General features: G+C 35.3%; 1 protein-coding gene across 5 annotated transcripts in view; it reads right to left on the reverse strand.

Annotated features, from left to right (window-relative positions):
• The window catches only part of LOC100524794 (ATP-binding cassette sub-family A member 3-like), a 226,959-nt gene that overhangs the window by 168,608 nt on the left and 38,858 nt on the right, over positions 1-19,493 (reverse strand). Inside the window, exons 7-8 of one of the 5 annotated variants that reach the window (XM_021086498.1) lie at positions 18,656-18,766; positions 17,611-17,728 (exon numbers count right to left, since the gene is read on the reverse strand). The exons of the other annotated variants lie outside the window; for them this stretch is intronic. Of the exons in view, the coding sequence (XP_020942157.1) occupies positions 17,611-17,728; positions 18,656-18,766 (229 nt within the window). The remainder of the gene's footprint in view (positions 1-17,610; positions 17,729-18,655; positions 18,767-19,493) is intronic. 5 annotated transcript variants of the gene reach the window in all.

The raw sequence follows: 19,493 nt of genomic DNA on the forward strand, positions 1-19,493 counted from the left end.
CACTAATAATGAAATATCAGAAAGAGAAAGTAAAAAATGATCCTGTTTAAAATCACATTGAAGAGAATAGTATCCTTAGAAATAAACTATACAAAGTAGGTAAAAGACCCATACTCTGAAAACCATAAAACACTGATGAAGGAAACTGAAGACGACACAAAAAGATGGAAAGCTATCCCATGTTCACATATAAGAAGAGCTAATATTCTCAAAATGCCCATACTACCAAAAGTAATCTACTGATTTCATGCAAGGTCTACCAAAATATCCATGACATTTTTTTCACAGAACTAGAACAAATAATCTTAAAATTTATATGGAACCACACACACACAAAAAATCCCAATTTGCCAAAGCAATCATGAGAAAAAGCTATAAAGCTGGAGGCATCAGCCTTCCAGACTTCAGACCACAAAGATACACAACAAAAACGGCATGGTACTGGCATAAAAACAGACACGTAGATCTCTGGAACAGACAGAAAGCCTGGATATAAACCCACATGCTTATGGTCAATTAATCTACTACCAAGGAAATGAACATATAAAAGGAGAACAGACAGTCCCTTCTATAAGTGGTGCTGGGAAAACTAGACAGCTACATGTAAAAGAATGAGATGAAAACATTCCCCCATACTATATGCAAAAATAAACTCAAATTGGATTAAAAATCTGAATTTAATTCCTGCAACTATAAAACTCCTAAAATATAGGTAGGACACCCTCTGATACAAATCATGGGAATATTTTTTGATGTCTCCTAAAGCAAAAGAAATAAAAGCAAAAATAAAATAAATGGGACCTAATTAAACTTAAAATCTTTGGCACAGCAAAGGAAACCACTGACAAAACAAAAATACAACTTACAGAATGGAGGAAAATATTTGAAAATGATATGACTGATAATGAGTTAATATCCAATACATTAGAAAAAGCTAATACAATTTAATATAAAAAACCCCAAACAACCCAAGTGAAAAATAGGCAGAACACTTGAATAGACATTTTTCCAAAGAAGACATATGGATGGCCAACAGGCATATGAAAAGATGCTCAACCTTGCTATTCATCAGAGAAATGCAAATCAAACAATGAGTTATCACCTCACACCTGTCAGAAGGGCTATCATGAAAAAGACCACAAATAACAAATGTTGTTGAGGATATGGAGAAGAGAGAACCCTTTACACTGTTGGTGGGAATGTAAATTGGTCCAGCCACTATGGAAAATAGTATATTTCCTAAAAAACCTAAAAATAGAACCACCATATGACCCAGCAATTCCAGTCCTGGGTATATATCCAGAAAAAATGAAAACATTCATTTTGAAAATATAATGCTCTGCAATATTCATAGCAGCACTATGTCCACTGACAGACAAATGCATGAAGGAGGTGTGTGTGTGTGTGTGTGTGTGTGTGTATAAAATTCTGTCATTTATAGAAACTGTGATACACCAAGAGGCTTAGTGAAATAGGTCGGACAGAGAAAGACAAATATTATATGATATTCCTTACAACTGGGATCTAATAATAAAAATAAATGTACATAAGTTCACTTGGGCAAAATTTTAATTTTTTTTTTCTTTTTAGGGCCAAATCTGTGGCATATGGAAGTTCCCAGGCTAGGGGCTGAATTCGAGCTGCAGCTGCTGGCCTACACCACAGTCACAGCAATGACAGATTCCAGCCACTTCTGTGGCCTGCATCATAGCTTGTGGAAACACTGTATCCTTAACCCATTGAGCCAGGCCAGGGATCAAACCCACATCCTCAAGAACACTGTGTCAGGTTCTTAAGCCACTGAGCCACAATGGGAATTCCAACACCATATTTTAGATTCCACATATAAGTGTTATCATTTGGTATTTGTTTTTCCTCTTTCTGACTTACTTCACTTAGTATGAGAATCTCTAGTTGCATCCAAGTTGTTGAAAACGGCATTATTTTGTTCTTTTTTATGGCTGAATAGTATTCCATTGTATATACGTACCACATCTTCTTAACCCATTTATCTGTCAATGGACATTTGGGTTGTTTCCATGTCTTGGCTATTTTGAGTAGCACTCTTGGGACAGACCATTATGGATGATGATAAGAGAAAAAGAATGTATATATATATGTATGACTGGGTCATTATGCTGTACAGCAGAAATTGACATATCAGTGTAAATCAACTATATTCTAAATAAAAAATTAATGTACATATAAAACAGAAACATACTCACAGATAAAGAAAAGAGACTAGTGGTTAAAGGGGAGAGGCTAGAGGGGAGGGACAAATTAGGAGTATAGGATTAAGAGATACAAACTACTATGTATGAAATAAGCACTAAGGATACGATATATATCATAGAAGGTTATAGCCATTATCTTGATACCTTATAATGGGGTATAATCTGCAAAAATACTGAATTACTATACTCTACACCTGAAACTAATATAATACTGTAAATCAACTAAACTTCAATAGAAAAAAAATTTTAAAGATTATAACTGAGATGGTATTAAGTCAACACTGATGAAGGAAATCAAATTACATTATAATGTCATGAGTTACCTTTTTTTCCCTTTTAGGTCACCTTATTGAGATATTATTGATATACAAAAGCTACATGTTTGATATAAACTACTTGATGAATTTGGAGATAAGTGTACGCACATGAAAACATCACAACAATCTGTGCTATAAACATATCTGTCATCTCCCAATGTTTACTTCTGCCCTCTTAATTTATTATTATTACTTTTTTGTGATAAGAACACAACATAAAATATACTTTGTTGGCAAATTTTCAAGTGCACAATATTGACAAGCACTATGTTGTACAGTAAATCTCTAAAATTTATTTTACCTTGCATAATGAAATTCTGTGCTCTTTGACTAATACTTCCCTATTTCCTTTATGCCCATTAGTCTCATGGCAACTATAATTTTACAGTTTTACTCTTCTTCTCTAAGTTTGGTTATTTTAGATTTCTTATATAAGTAGTGTTTTTCTGGGTTAGTTTACTTATCAAAATGTCCTCTATGTTCATACATATTGTTACAAATGGCAGAATTTCCTCCTTTTATAAGACAGAATAATGTTCCATTATATGTATAAACCATTTTACACATCCATCTATTGAAATACATTAAGGTTGCTCCCATGTCTTGGCAATTGTGAATACTTCTGTAAGAAATGTGGGGGTGCAGATATCTCTTTGAGAAATGATTTTAATTCCTTCAGGGGAGTTCCCATTGTGGCTCACTGTGTTATGAATCTGACTAGTACCATGAGGATGTAGGTTTGATCCCTGGCCTTGCTTAGTGGATTAAGGATCTGGTATTGTCATGAGCTGTGGTGTAGGTTGCAGATGTGGCTCGGATCCCATGTTGCTATGTCTGTGGTATAGGCTGGCGGATGCAGCTCTGATTTGACCTCTAGCCTGGGAACTCCCATATACCACAGGTGCAGTCCTAAAAAAAAAGATAAGAAAGAAAAATAATTCCTTTGGGTATATTCTCAGAAGAGGGGTAGTTGCAACTTATGGTATTTCTATTTTTAATTTTTTGAGAAACCATGAAATTTTTCTTCATAGTGGCTACAACAATGAATATTCCCACCAACAGTATACAAAGGTTCTCTTTTCTCCATATTCTGACACTTGCTATATTTTTCATTTTTGTCAATAGTCAACCTAACAGTTGTGAGGTGATAACTGAATTTGAGCTCCAGAGTTACCACTTGAAATTTAAATTTAAATGTCAAGTTTTGAAAAAAATCACAAGGCATACAAAGAAACAAGAAAGAAAAAAGTAAGTTAATAGCAATTATCCCTAAGAAAGACCAGATGGTGAAGTTACTAGATCAGTACTTTAAGACAAACATTCTAAAGATGCTCGCTGAGCTAAAGGAAGATGAGGATAAACTCAAGAACATGATGTATGAACAAAATAAAATATCAAGAGGTGGAAAACATAAAAAGGAAACAAGAAAATTCTGGAGCTGTATAATACAATAAAAGCAATGAAAAATTTACTTACAGGGTTTAAAAATCAAATATTCCCAGGAATAAGAACAATTCAATCAACTTGAAGACAATACAATTAAAATGTTCGATTCTGAGAAATATAAAGTAATCTGAGGAAAAGTAAACCACCTAGGGAATATGTGGGACACCACCAAGTAGACAAACATACGCATTGTGGGAGTCCAAGAAAGAGAAGACAGAATAAAGTAAAAATTATTTGAAGAAATAGTGGCTGAAAATTTCCCAAATTTATGAAAGACATGAATATAAACATACAAGAAGCTCAACAAACTCCAAGTAGCATGACCTCAAGAAGCCTTGTCACTGGGACACATTATAATCAAACTGCTGAAATCTAAAGTCAAAGAATCTGGGAGTCCCCATTGTGGCTCAGTGGGTTAAGAACCCAACACAGTGTCTGTGAGGATGCAGGTTTTATCCCTGGCCTGGCTCAGTGGGTTAAGGATGTGGCATTGCCACAGGCTGCCACGGAGGTCACAGATGTGGCTCGGAACCCTCATTGCTGTGGCTGTTGCATAGGCTGCATGTGCAGCTCTGATTCGACCCCTAGCCTAAGAACATCAATATGCCACAGGTGCACCCCTAAAAAGAAAAAAAAAAAGTCAGAGTCTGGAAAGTAGCAAGAGAGGAGACAGCTGTCACATGCAAAGGACCCTTACGAGATTATCGGCAGATTTATAATCAGAAACTTGAAGAGTGGCATACACTGAGTTGATATATTTGAACTGCTCAAGAAAAAAGGTGAAAACTAAGAATTCTTAATGCACAAACTGTTCTTTAAAAATGAGGGAGAAATGAATAACAAACAAAAAAGACCTGTCTTGGAAGAGAACTAAAGAGAGTCTTTCGGGTTGAAATAGAGGGACACTATATAGCAACTTGAGACTGTACGAATAAGTAAAGATCTCCAGTAAAAAGTAAATCCATGGACAATTAGCACAGCTAGTATTATTGTAACAACTATATCTCAATAAAAAAGAGGAAGGCAGGAGATTTAGGGTCAGACAAGACAATGTGATGACCAAAGTAGAAGCCAGAGTGATGCAATTGCTAGAAGGGGGTCATGGCCAAGATATGTGGGAGGTCTTTAAAAGGTGGAAAAGGCAAGAAATGGATTCTTCCCTATAGCCTCTGAAGGAATGCAGTCCTGCCAACAACTTCTTTTAGTCAAGTGCACATAGGACAGTCTTCAGGATAGCCTGTATGTTAGACCACAAATCAAATCACATCACAAAATTTTAAGTTAAGATGAATATCATAAAAGCTATCTTCTCCAACTACAACAGGGTATAGTTAGAATAAAGAGAAAGTTGGAAGAACTCACAAGTTTGTGGAAACTAAATGATACAATCCTGAACAACCAATGAATCAGAAATGAAGTCCCAAGAGAAATTAGAAGGTACAAATAGATGAATGAAAATGAAAATACAGTATTATAAAACATGAAATTAACTGAAAGCAGTAATAAGTGAAACATTTATAATTCTTCACTTTGAAAAAGACAAGAGATCTTCAATCAACAACCCAACTTTACAACTTAGGGAAGTAGAAAGAGAAGAATAAGCAATGCTGAATGCTAGTAAGAGGAAGGAAAGAAAACTAGTACATGGGAAGATATTAAAGCAGAAATGATAAAGAATAGAAAAATAGAGAAAAATAAACAAAAGAAAAAGTTGGTTCAACAAAAAGATTTCAAAAATCTATAGCTGGATTGACTAAGATAAAGAGAAAACTCAAAATCAGACATAAAAGTACAGACATAAATATTGATTATATGGCAATAAGAATTTTAAGATAATATTATAAATAATTATATACCAATAAATTGGATGAAACTACATGAAATGGACAAATTCCTAGAAACACATAACCTACCATGACTGGATCACAAAAAAACAGAAAATCTAAATAGATATGCAACTAGTAAGGTGATTGAATCAGTAACCAAAAACTTCCTAATAAATAAAAGCCCTGGGTCTGATGGCTTTACTCTTGAACTCTACATTCAAAGAAGACTTAACTCCAATCCTTCTTAAACTCTTTCAAAAATTTGGAGAGGGCAGTTTCTAACTCATTCTATGAAGCTGGCATTGCCCTGAAACCAAAATCAGATATATGTGACAAGAAAACTACAGACCACTATTCCCTTATGAATATAGATGTGGAAATACCTGTAGTCATATTATATTTAGAAAACCCTAAAAGTTCCACAAAAAACCTATCTGAACTAAACAATACATTCAGCAAAGTAGCAGGACAAAAAAAAATATCAACACTCAAAAATTAGTTTGTTTCTATGCACTAATAATGAATAATCTGAAAAGGAGATTAACAATTCTAATAGCAGCAAACTAACAATCTTTTGTTAGATTAACAAGGAGGTGAAAGATTTGTACAATAAAGACACAAAATATTGCTGGAAAGATATTAAAGAAGTAAACTGAAAGGCATCACAGGTTCATGAATTGGAGGATTTAATACTGCTAATATGTCAATACTGCCCAAAGCAATCCACATTTTCAATGTAATCCTTATTAATACCCCAATGACATACTTTGCAAAAATGAAAAATCCACCCTAAATTCATGTGGAATCTCAAGGGACCCCAAACAGCCAAAACAATCTTGGAAAACTGGAGGACTCACACTTTCTGATTTCAAAATTTACTATAAATTTACAATAATCAGTGTGGTACAGACACAAAGACAGGTTTAGAGAGTAAAGATATAGGCTTCTAATAAAAAACTGGCTCTGTGCTATATATTATTACATAGTTACATAGTAGGCTCTCCTATAAATAAAGACTCATAATCTCAGGAGTCAGACTCTCCTAAGATTGTGATTGCCCTACTCAGCAGCCCAGTGTGCTTTAGGTCATGGAGGAAGCACCCCAAAAGTCTTGTCACATTTGCTGAGGCCTCCATTATAAAGAAACAAATCTGGGCCCTCTGGCATATCCCAGTTGCCAAGGGGGTGGCCTCCTCTGACGTCAGTCCTTTTCCGGATGTCATTTTGCTAAAGGAAGTTGTCCTTTCTCCAGACCCCATGGCTACCTGGGGAACCACTTGGGGCTGAGTAAACGCAATGAGAGTTCACAGACTGTACAAATGGAACTGCCATAACCGTAAATAATGGAGCTCAGTAGAATTTCTGCTTTCCATCCATGATGGACGCCCCTGATAAAGCCAAGTTCCACCAAGGGTCAATGAGGCAGTCATCTTAGCACTGGTGTCCTGATTAACAAACGGCCTCATATTCACTTTTATTACAAACTGTGGAGCCACTGCCTACGAATTGATAATCCAAATATAAGTCAAAATTCCATGTGTCTCTATATAAATGAAGACCATGATTACAAGGCTTGCTGGGATATTGCTTATCCCCTTCAGAGTTACAGATATTACTGACAGTAACCAAGGCACACGTTTCACTTCTCAATGGTGGGCTCTTTAAAAAGGCATTCAACAGAACTTTTATGAACCTGATAGGTCCCTGATAGCTGGTTTAATGGAGGGACACAGTGGTCTCTGCAAACAACTTCTTTTCAATTCTAGGCCTGCACATGAACAGATAATAATCTCTCTTAATTCAAGGCCCCTTGCTCAGATCACAACTCACAACCTTCAAAAACTTTTCATTGCACTTTTTGGTATTTAAAGGGAGATTATGACTAGTCTCCAAATATACAGACCCATTATATATGAATTCGTTATAATAACAGCTTTTCCTAGCTTTGTAAATACCTCATCTCATCAGGGCTGAAGACCAGATGGAGGGCACATATTTCCGGCATACATTAATGTAGATTTTCCCACAGGCCAGGCAACTGGCCATCTGATATGTGACCTAGTTGATATTAAAATTATAACATCAAAAAACCTTCCTGAATGTACCAGAATTATAAGTCATAGATAACTAATCTGGGCTCTCCCTGTGATCCCCTGTAGGAAATTACTATTTAGCATTGTACGACAATTTCCAAACCAAAGGATTACCAAAAAAGGAGAGAGAAAACTACTTAGAAAAGAAAAACCATATTTGGAGATATAATAAATCAACACCATATCTTGTAATGATGACACCAGACAATCTGTCCTTATCATCAAAGAAAGAAAATCAGTATCAGACAACAAAAGCCTCTTAGGTGCAATTGCATACCATTCTGTAGGTTGTTTGTCTTGTTACTATTGGTCCAGGTATTTTCATCAGTTTGCAATTAGGAGGCCCAAACCCTCCAAATAAGCCATTGTTTCTAATGAACTTGGCAAATGCTGAAGCCCACATGCCATCAAGTTTGGCTGACAAGGCCTATAATTCAAAAACCTTGTCAGCTTTCCTGTCATCAACCAAATCAACAATTAAGGCAAAGAGCTCACAGTAATTGACCCAATCAGAGGGTCTGTCCACAGGCTGACCTAAGAAATACACCAAGATATTATTGTAAAAAGATAATATACACATTTAACAAACAACTCCTCTAAGACACTGTTGTAGACCCCAGAAATTTCAGATGTTTTCTTTTTTTCTTTTATAGCTGTACTTATGGCATATGGAAGTTCCTGAGCTAGGGGCTGAATTGGAGCTGCAGCTGCAGGCCTCCACCACAGCCACAACCACGCCAGATCCAAGGTGCATCTGCGGCCAATGCCACAACTTGCAGCAATGCCAGATCCTTAACACAATGAGAGAGGCCAGGGATCGAACTTGCATCCTCATGGATACTATGTCAGGTTCTTAACCTACTGAGCCACAATGGGAACTCCTAAATATGTTTTCCTGACTAATATCATCTAAACGAAAACCTGGCTTGGAGCCAGCCTAAAATGACTCCTTGCAATTTGTGTTAGTATGCTTGGAATATCATAACAAAATACCATAGACCAGGTGGATAAATAATAGAGATTTATTTCTCATAGTTTTAGAGGATGGCAAGTCCAAGTTCAAGGTGCTGGCTGACTTGGTTCCTGGTGAGAATTTTCTTCCAGGCAAGTGGATGGCTGCCTCCTTCCTGTGTCCTCACATGGGAGAGAAAGAGAGAGAACAAACTCTCTAGTATCTCTTTTAATAAAGACACTAATCCTTATAAGACATGTGGAATTATGGCTTCAACATACAAATGAGGGGAAAAAAATTCAGTCCATATCATATTTCAACTTGTGTTTCTCCTTTTCATTCTTATGATAAAATGTTTTCAACTCCCTTTAGGATAACCTATACCCTGTTCTTTAAAAGTCTATCATCATTCCCAAAGATTTAATTTTCCAAAACACCTCTTTACTGAGGCATTGCTAATGTGTAAAAAATGGTACAAATTTAATGTATACAACTCCACAAGTTCAAGGGTGAGTTATACATCCACGAAACCATCGTCACCATCAAGGCCATAGATACATCCAGCATCTCTCGGTTTCTACCTACCTCCTTTAGTATTGTTTTTTTCTTGTGGTAACAACACTTAACGAAAGGTGTATCCTCTCAGATTTTCAGGACACATTACAGTACTGTTAGCTATAGGCACTGGTGGATCTTCAGAACTTATTTCCCTTGCATAATTACATTTTTGTACATTTTGTCCATCATCTCCCCAGCTACACTCCATCCCCTAGCATCCACCACTGTAGTCTCTGCTTCTACGTTTGACTACTCTGGCTCCCGCACATAAAAGAGATCATGTGGTATTTGTCTTTCTGTTTCAGGCTTACATTACTTAGCATAATGCCCTCCAGGTCCATCTATGTTTTCATAAATGGTAGAATTTTCATCTTTTTTTTTTAGGCTGAATCACAGGCCATTGTATGCATACACCCCATATTTTCTTTATCCATTTATCCACCTATGAATGTTTGGGTCATTACCATATCTTGGCTGTTGAGAATGATGCTGTAGCGAACATGGAAGTGCAAGTATATCTAAGTGATTCTGGTTTTAATTCCTTGGGGCAAGACCCAGAAGAGGAATTGCTGGAACACATGGTAGCTATTTTTTAAATTTGTGAGGAATGTGCATACTGTTTTAGATGGAGGCTGCACCACTTCACACTCCCACCAAGAACGTATAAGGGTTCAAATTTCTCCACATTCTTGTACACTTGTAAAGCTGTATTTTGTATGATTTTTCATAGTAGCCATTCCGACAGGTGTGAGGTAATAACATTGTGCTTCTGATTTGCCTTTGATAGTAATTTTGAGCACCTTTTCTTATACACATCATCCATTCATATGTGTTCTTCAGAGAAATGTCTATTCAGTTCCCTGGCCCATTTAAAATTGTTATTTGTCTCGTTCCTATTAAGTTATAGAAGTCCTTATATATTTTGGATATTAAGCTTTTATCAGATATGAGCTTTGTAAATATTTTCTTTTATTCTATAGGCTGCCTCTAAATAACTTCCTTGGTTGTGCAAAAAAAAAAAAAAAGTTTAAATTGACGTAGTTCCACGTTACTGCCTTTGCTCCTGATACTTATGGTTTTGGTGTCATATCTATGAAAACATAGCCAACAGCAAGGTTAAGAAGCTTTTCTCTGCATTTCCCTCCAGAAGTTTTACAATCACAGGTCTGATGTTTAAGACCCTAGTACATTTTGACTTAATTTTTTGTGTATGGTGTAAGATTGGGGCCCAATTTCATTAAACTGCATGTGGATATCCACTTTTCCCAATACCACTTGTCAAAGAGAACTTTTCCCTATCCGGTATTGTTGGTACTCCTTCTGAAGATCAGCTGACTATACACATGGTTTTATTTCTGGGCTCTCTATTCTGTTACATTGTTTTTATGCCAGTACCATAGTGTTTTAATTACTGTAGCATTGCAATATATTTTGAAATCATCAAGTGTGATGCCCTCAGTTTTATTCTTCCTTCTCAAGACTGCTTTGGCTATTTAGAGTCTTTAGTTTTATGCAAATTCTAGTTTTTTTCCCTATTTCTATAAAATATGCCATTTGGATGTTGCCAGGGATTGCTTTAACTTGATCACTTTGGGTAGTATGGACATTTTTAATAATACAAAATCTTCTGATCCATAAACACAGGGTGTTTTTCCTTTATGTGTGTCTGCTTTAATTTCTGGTCTTGATTGATTTGTAGTTTTAAGTATAAAAGTCTTTCACCTCTTTGCTTAATTTTATTCCTAAGTATTATTTTCAATAACATTGCAAGATGGAAGGCTTTCTTAATTTCCTTTTTGGATAGCTCATTGTTAATATATAGCAACACAGTTGATTTTTATATGCTGATTTTGTGTTAGACTTCTTACTGAATTTATTAGTTCTAACATTTTTGGTAAGACTGTTGTGATTTTCTACATATAAAATTATGTCATTAGAAAACAGAGGTATTTTTCCTTCTTCCTTTCTTATCTGGATGCCTTTTACTTCTTTTTTCTTGCCTAATTGTCCTGGCGAGAACTTCTACTACTATGTGTAAAATTAGATTATTTGAGCTTTTTTCTTTTGAAATGATGATGTTTTTACTGTAAACTTCCTGTTCATGCTACTTCTGCTGCATCCTGTAAGTTTTGGTATACTGACCTTTTTGTTTTCATTTCTCTCAAGATAATGTTCTAATTTTCCCAATTAAAATTTTTAAAAATTATTTTTTCAGATTTTCCTTTGATTCCTTCTATGACCAATAGCTGTTCAAGACTGTGTTTATTTTTTATTTTGTGATTTTTATTTTCTCCATTATGGATGATTGACAGTGTTCTCAATTTCTATTGCACAGCAGCCAAGTGACCCATACACACACACACTTATATATATTTATATATATATCCTTTTTCTCAAATTATCCTCCATCATGTTCCATCACAAGTGACTAGAAATAGTTTCCCTGTGCTAAACAGCAGGTTCTCATTGCTTATACACTCCAAATGCAATAGTCTGAATCTATTAACCTCAGACTCCCAGTTCATCCCACTCCCTCTCCCTCCACATTGGCAACCAACCATAAGTCTGTTTTCCAAGTCCATGAGTTTCCTTTTTGTGGAAACGTTCATTTGTGCTGTATATGAGATTTCAGATTTAAGTGGTATCATATGGTATTTGGCTTTCTCTTCCTGACTGACTTCACTTAGTATGAGAGTCTCTACTTCTATCCATGTTGCTGCAAATGGCATTATTTACTTATTTATTTTTTATGGTTTCCTTTGCTGTGCAAAAGCTTGTAAGTTTGATTAGGTCCCATTGGTTTATTTCTGCTTTTATTTGTTGCCTTGGGAGACTTACCTAAGAAAACATTTGCAAGGTTAATGTCAGAGAATGCTTTGCCTATGTTCTCTTCTAGGAGTTTGATGGTGTCTTGTTTCATGTTTAAGTCTTTTAGCCATTTTGAGTTTATTTTTGTGCATGGTGTGAGGGTGTGTTCTAGTTTCATTGATTTATATGCAGCTGTCCAGTTTTCCCAGCACTACTTGCTGAAAAGACTTTTTTTCCCCATTTTATATTCTTGCCTCCTTTGTCAAAGATGAATTGACCATAGGTGTCTGGGTTTATCTCTGGGTTCTCTATTCTGTTTCATTGGTCTGTATGTCTCTTTTTGTACCAGTAGCACACTGTCTTGATGACTGTGGCTTTGTGATATTTCTTGAAGTCTTGGAGAGTCATGGCTCCTGCTTGGTTGTTGTTTCTCACAATTGCTTTGGAAATTCTGGGTCTTTTATGGTTCCATATACATTTTTGGACTGTTTGTTGTAGTTCTGTGAAAAATGTCATGGGTAATTTGATAGGGATTGCATTGAATCTGTAGACTGCTTTGGGCAGTATGGCGATTTTTACAATATTAATTCTTCCAACCCAGGAGCATGGAATATCTTTCTATTTCTTTGGATCCTTTTTAATTTCCTTGATTAATATTTTATAGTTCTCAACATATAAGTCTTTCACCTCCTTGGGCAGGTTTATTTAATTTTGGGGTGTGATTTTAAAAGGCATTGTATTTTTATATTCCTTTTCTAATATTTCATTGTTAGTATAGAGAAATGCAACCAATTTCTGAATATTGGTCTTTTATCTGGCTACTTTGCTGAATTCGTTGATCAGTTCGAGTCATTTTTGTGCAGAATCCTTAGGGTTTTCTCTATATAGCATCATGTTATCTGCATAAAGTGACAATTTTACCTCTTCTCTTCCAATTTGGATACCTATCATTTCTTTTGTTTGTCTGATTGCTGTGGCTAGGACTTCCAATAGAATGCTGAATAACAGTGGTGAGAGAGGGCATTCTTGTTTTGTTCCAGATTTTAGTGGGAAGGCTTTCAGCTTTTCTCCATTGAGTATATTTGCTGTGGGTTTGTCATAAATGGCTTTGATTATGTTTTGTTCCCTCCATAGCCACTTTGGTAAGGGTTTTTATCATGAATGGATGTTGGATTTTGTCAAATGCTTTTTCTGCATCTATTGAGATGATCTTGTGGTTTTTGACTTTTCTTTTGTTGATGCTGTGTATGATGTTGATTGATTCTCATATATTGAACCATCCTTGTGGACCTGGGATGAATCCCACCTGGTCGTGGTGTATGTTCTTTTTTATATGTTGTTGGACTTAGTAGGCTAAATTTTGTTGAGAATTTTTGTGACTATATTCATCAAAGATATTGGCCTATAATTTTCTTTTTTTGGTAGTGTCTTTGTCTGGTTTTGGTATTACAGTGAAGGTGGCTTCATAAATGTCTTTGAGAGTATTCCTTCTTCTTCAACCTTTTAGAAAAGTTTAAGAATGATGGGTATATATTTCTCTCTGTAAGTTTGGTAAAATTTGCCTGTGAAGCCATCTGGTCCTGGAATTTTGTTTGTAGGGAGTGTTTTTATTACATATTCAATTTCATTTCTAGTGATTGGTCTGCTCAATTGATCTGTCTCTTCTTGATTCAGTTTTGGTGGTCTGTATGTCCTTAGAAAGTTATCCATTTCTTCTAGGTTGTCAAATTTGTTGACATGTAATTGTTCATAGTATCCTCTTTTTTTTTTTTTTTGTATTTCTGCAATATCTATTGAGATTTCTCCTTTTTCATTTCTTATTTTGTTTATTTGAGTTCTTTCTCTCTTCTTCTTGGTGAGTCTGGCCAGAGGTTTGTCAATTTTGTCTACCTTTTCAAAGAATCAGCTCTTGGTTTTATTGATTTTTCCTCTGTTTTTTGAATCTCTATTTTATTGATTTCCTCTCTGATCTTTAGGATTTCCTTCTTTCTGCTGACTTTAGGTTTTGTTTGTTCTTCTTTTTCTAATTATTTTAGTTGGTAAGTTAAGTTCTTGATTTGAGATTTTCCTTCTTTTCTGAGGAATGTCTGTATCACTATGAACTTCCCTCCAAGCACTGCTTCTGCAGCATCCCACAGATTTTGAATGGTTGTGTTTTCATGATCATTTGTGTTAAGGTATTTTTAAATTTCCCTCTTGAATTCCCTGTTGACCCACTGGTTTTTAAGCAGCATGTTATTTAGTACCCATGCAGTCAGTTTTTTTTTTCTCATTTCTTTTCCTGTGGTTGATTTCTAGTTTCATGCCATTATGGTCAGAGAAGATACTTGAAATAATTTCTATACTCTTTGTGGTACCGGACAAAAACAGATATACAGACCAATGGAACAGAAGAGAGAACCAAGAAATAAACCCAGACACTATACTCAATTAATCTACAGCAAAGGAAACAAGAATATAAAATGGGAAAATGTCTCTTCAGCAAGTGGTGCTGGGAAAACTGGACAGCTACATGTAAATCAATGAAACTGGAACAAGCCCTCATACCATGCACAAAAATAACTGAAAATGACCTAAAGACTAAACATAAGACAAGACACCATAAAACTTCTAGAAGAGAACATAGGCAAAACAAAACATTCTCTGACATCAACCATATGAATGTTTTCTTAGGTAAGTCTCCCAAGGAAACAAAAATAAAAACAAAATAAACCAATGTGATCTAATCAAACTTACAAGCTTTTGCACAGCAAAGAAAACAATAAGAAAAAAAAAAACAAAAAGACAACCTATGGAATGGGAGAAAATAGTTTCAAATGATGCAAATGACTAGAACTAATCTCTAAAATATACAAACAACTAATATAACTCAATAGCAAAAAACCCAAAAACCAAACTGCAAAATGGGCAAAAGACCTGAATAGACATTTCTCCAAAGATATACGGATGGACAACAGGCATAGGCACAAATGCTCAACACCACTGATTATTAGAGAAATGTAAATCAAAACTACTATGAGGTACCACCTCACACTAGTCAGAATTACCACTGTTAACAGGTCAACAAATACAAATGTTGGTGAGGGTGTGGAGAAAAGTGTACCTTCCTTCACTGCTGGTGGGAATGTAAATTGGTACAACCAGTATGGAAAACAGTATGGAGGTACCTCAGAAAACTAAATACAGAACTACCACATCACCCAGCAATCCCACTCCTGGGCATATATCTAGACAAAACTTTCCTTAAAAAATACACATGCACCTGCGTGTTCACTGCAGCACTATTCACAATAGCCAAGACATGGAAACAACCTAAATGTCCATCAACAGATGAACGGATTAAGAAGATGTGGTAAATACACACAATGGAATATTATTCAGCCATAAAAAGAACGAAATAACGCATTTGCAGCAACATGGATGGAACTAGAGACTCTCATACTAAATGAAGTGAAAGAGAAAGTGAAAGAGAAAGACAAATACCATATGATATCACTTATGGTATCATGTATGCGGAATCTAAAATATGGCACAAGTGAATCTATCTACAGGAAAGAAACAAACACATGGACATGGAGACCTGACTTGTGTTTGCCAAGGTGGATGGGGAGGGAGTAGGATGGAGTGGGAGTAGATGCAAAGTATTGCATTTGGAGTGGATAAATAACGAGATCATGATGTACTAGTCACTTGTGATAGAACATGATGGAGGGTAATGTGAGAAAAAGAACGTACATATATATGTATGACTGGGTCACTTTGCTGTACAGTAGAAATTGACACAACATTGTAAATCAACTACAATAAAAAAATTAAAAAATGTCCCTTTAAGTTTTTATAAATACAGTAACTCCTATTTATCTGGCAGTCTTATTTTAATTTTCAACATATCCCTTCTGCTTTAGCTCAACACAGTATTCTTCCACAAATTTTCTTGTGTTATTTTGTTGGTGTCCTCAAGACCGCGACTACATTCAATGACCTACTAGGACATCTCAGAGGATTTAGCATATAATCATACTCGGAGCCATGATGAATAAATAATGTTATACTAACTATGGAAGGATACAAAGCATAATCAGCAAAGGGAAAAGGAACATGAGGCAAAGCTCAGAGGAAACCAGGCGTGATATTACAAGAGTTCTCTCTCAGTGAAATCACATAGGTTGTGCTTCACTCCTCTAGCAATGAATTGTGACAACATGTATGAAATATTGTTGGCTAGACTCAGATTCAGTGACAAAGGTTTTTATTGGGAGCTGGTCATATAGGCATTCCTGGCCTAACATACACCAAGATTTAAGACTCTTAGAAGGAAAGCTCACATTCCCTATAAATATTGTTTGCACAAGCATTTTAGGTACAGTAAGCCACAAAGTACCTAAGAGAATGGGGGGAATCCTCCAAAAATTTAAGTTCTTATACTCTAGCCTTTCTAGAAGGACTTTTTTTTTTTCCTTTTTTTTTTTGTCTTTTGAGGGCCACACCCATGGCATATGGAGGTTCCCAGGCTAGGGGTCTAAGTGGAGCTGTAGCTTTCGGCCTATGCCACAGCCACAGCAACACCAGATCCAAGCTGTGTCTGCGACCTGTACCACAGCTCATGGCAATGCTGGATCCTCTAGAACTTTCTTGAAGGACTTTCTAAGGGTAAGAGTCTCATGCCTGGTTTGTTAATTCTTTTGTGCACAATGGTGAATACCAACTTTGAACTATGAAAACAAATCAGCTGATCATATACTATATTAAAAGTTAAATTACCTATGATGCTTAAAAGTCTTACTTTAAAACTACATTTATACTCTAAAATTATCTAATGGGGTAATATTCAGACAATAGTTCAGTAGAGAAGAAAGATAATAGAGGAATAATAGTTAACACTTATGGTCTAAAAAAGAAATAAAAACTGTTAATAGAGAATTATTTATGTAAAATCATTGATAGACCAATTTGGGGTTATCTGGTTACACATATATTTCTTTTGTGGGCATACACAGAGAATCAATTCTCCTTTGTCTATGTATATGATACAGAGTCTTGCTATATGGTAAGTGCACAAAGACATGCCAAATAAATGAATGAATGAATACCTTCTTTTCTTGATTTGTTTTCAGAAGTGATTTGAAACCAACTTCTGCAGGAAGCCTTATTTAATTTTCCTAAGTTCTAACTGGTAACTATCTCTTTTATATGCACTGGGCCATATTAAATTTCAATACACCTTCTACCTTCTGTCAAATTATTTCATGAGCAATTCATCTTCTATATCAGAATGTAAGCCAAGACTACATATGAGATGACTAAAAGGAGTTCACAAATATGAAACTATTTTGGTCAATTAAAACAATAATTCTGTTATACAAGTCTTAGACTCACCTCTGTTGAAGAATGTGCTAACCAGAAAGCAAAAGAATGTTGAAGCGATGGCATAACACACAAGAAAAACAAAGATGAAACTATAGTCACTGTAGAGGAAGACTTGCTCATTGAAAATCTACAACAAAACAATTGTGACATCATGTAAAGTACACGATAGTGGCATACAAACACAAGGGAAGAGGGAGAAAATAATGGCCCTAATGAAATGATCATACTGCTCCGTGACCAAAACTCAACTGAGATAGAAAATTAACTAAGTAACTTACATCTTACAGAAGGATTTAGGTTTTTCTCAGAGATTTGGCAGCATCTTAGTTTCATACTGAAGAAAATAAAAGCCGTTTTTCATCCTCTTGGCAACATGAAACCAATCACACTAAAATTATCTTTTCCTTTTTCAAATGATAGCCATACGGGTTATCAACTAGAACTAAGATGTCAGAAATAAGAGCCATTTACCTAGATACAGCCATGAAACAGTTGAAATGTAGTTACTAGTGTGACTGAGAGGCTGAACTTTTAGTTTCACTCAATTTTAGTTATTTTTGTTTTTGTTTTGTCTTGTTTTTGGCTGCACCCACAGCATGAGGAAGTTCCTGGGCCAGGGATCAAATCTGCACCACAGTTATGACCTGTGCCACAGCGGCAGCAACACCGGATCCTTAACCTGCTGCACCACAAGGGAACTTCCTGAATTTTAGTTATTTTTAGTTTAAATTAGAAAACTGAAGCTGTGTCAACTACAGATCGACTATTTCTAATGAAAATATAGCATACGAATTGAGATGTGCTGTAAATATAAAACACACACTGGAACTTGAAATACTTAGTACAGAAAAGAATGTAAAATATCTCAATTTTTAAACTGGTTAGTTGCATAATGAAATGATATTTTGTACATACTTGGCTAAATTAAATATATATTAAAATAATTTCACCTGTTCTTTTTACTTCTTAAAATTTCTATTAGCTAATAAAAATTTAATATTATGTATGTAACTTACTACATTTCTATAGCATAAAACTGAACACTTGCCTTGGCAAAGAATAACACACATATGGAACAGATAATGAAGATATAAAAAAGGAGGAATGTGAATAAATAGGCAGTCCAAATCATCCAGTTTTTAAGTCCAATTGTGAGCTGGTACTCCTGTAGGAAATTCAATACAAATCAAATATTACACATAACAGCAATTCATAATATTTTCACATATATTTTAATTCAACTCCTATAAAGCTTATTTAAGTGGGTACTATCTCAATTTATGAACGAAAAAAAAATCAAGGCTCAGAAAGTTACATGTGTTGATCAAAAGTATGCAGTTAGTAAGGGCATCTCTGGCATTAAAATATTTTTCTCTTGAGTTAAGAGATTTTTTTTTTCAATACTACACCTAGTATTGGACCAAAATGGAAAACATTTCAAATTATACTTTGAAATACTGAGATTAAGATCCCTTTTCCATTATACTCTTCTTTGAGGGATATTAGAGAAATGTATCTATGTTATTTTTAAAATTCACCTGTAAGTTAGAAGTCAGCTGTACTTCTTACACTTCTTCCTTGTAGGCAATGTGTCTTCTTCCTCCATCTAGTTGCTTTTAAGATTTTTTTTGTCCCTGATTTTCAGTGGTTTGAATATATATCTAGGGGTGTGTGTGTGTCGGCGGGGGGACTTACCCTGCTTTGTAGTTCCTGAGCTTTCTGGATATGTGTTTTGATGTCTCTCAATTCTGGAAAATTCTCTGCCATTATCTCTTAGCTCATCTTGCCTTTGGGATTCCAATTATATACACGTTATATCATTTGATACTGTACTGTCTTTTTTGGATGCTTTCTTCTAGATCTCTACATTTTTTCTTTTTGCATTTCAGTTT

This window comes from Sus scrofa, chromosome 3 (assembly GCF_000003025.6).
Source record: "Sus scrofa isolate TJ Tabasco breed Duroc chromosome 3, Sscrofa11.1, whole genome shotgun sequence".
Classification (NCBI taxonomy): Eukaryota; Metazoa; Chordata; class Mammalia; order Artiodactyla; family Suidae; genus Sus; species Sus scrofa.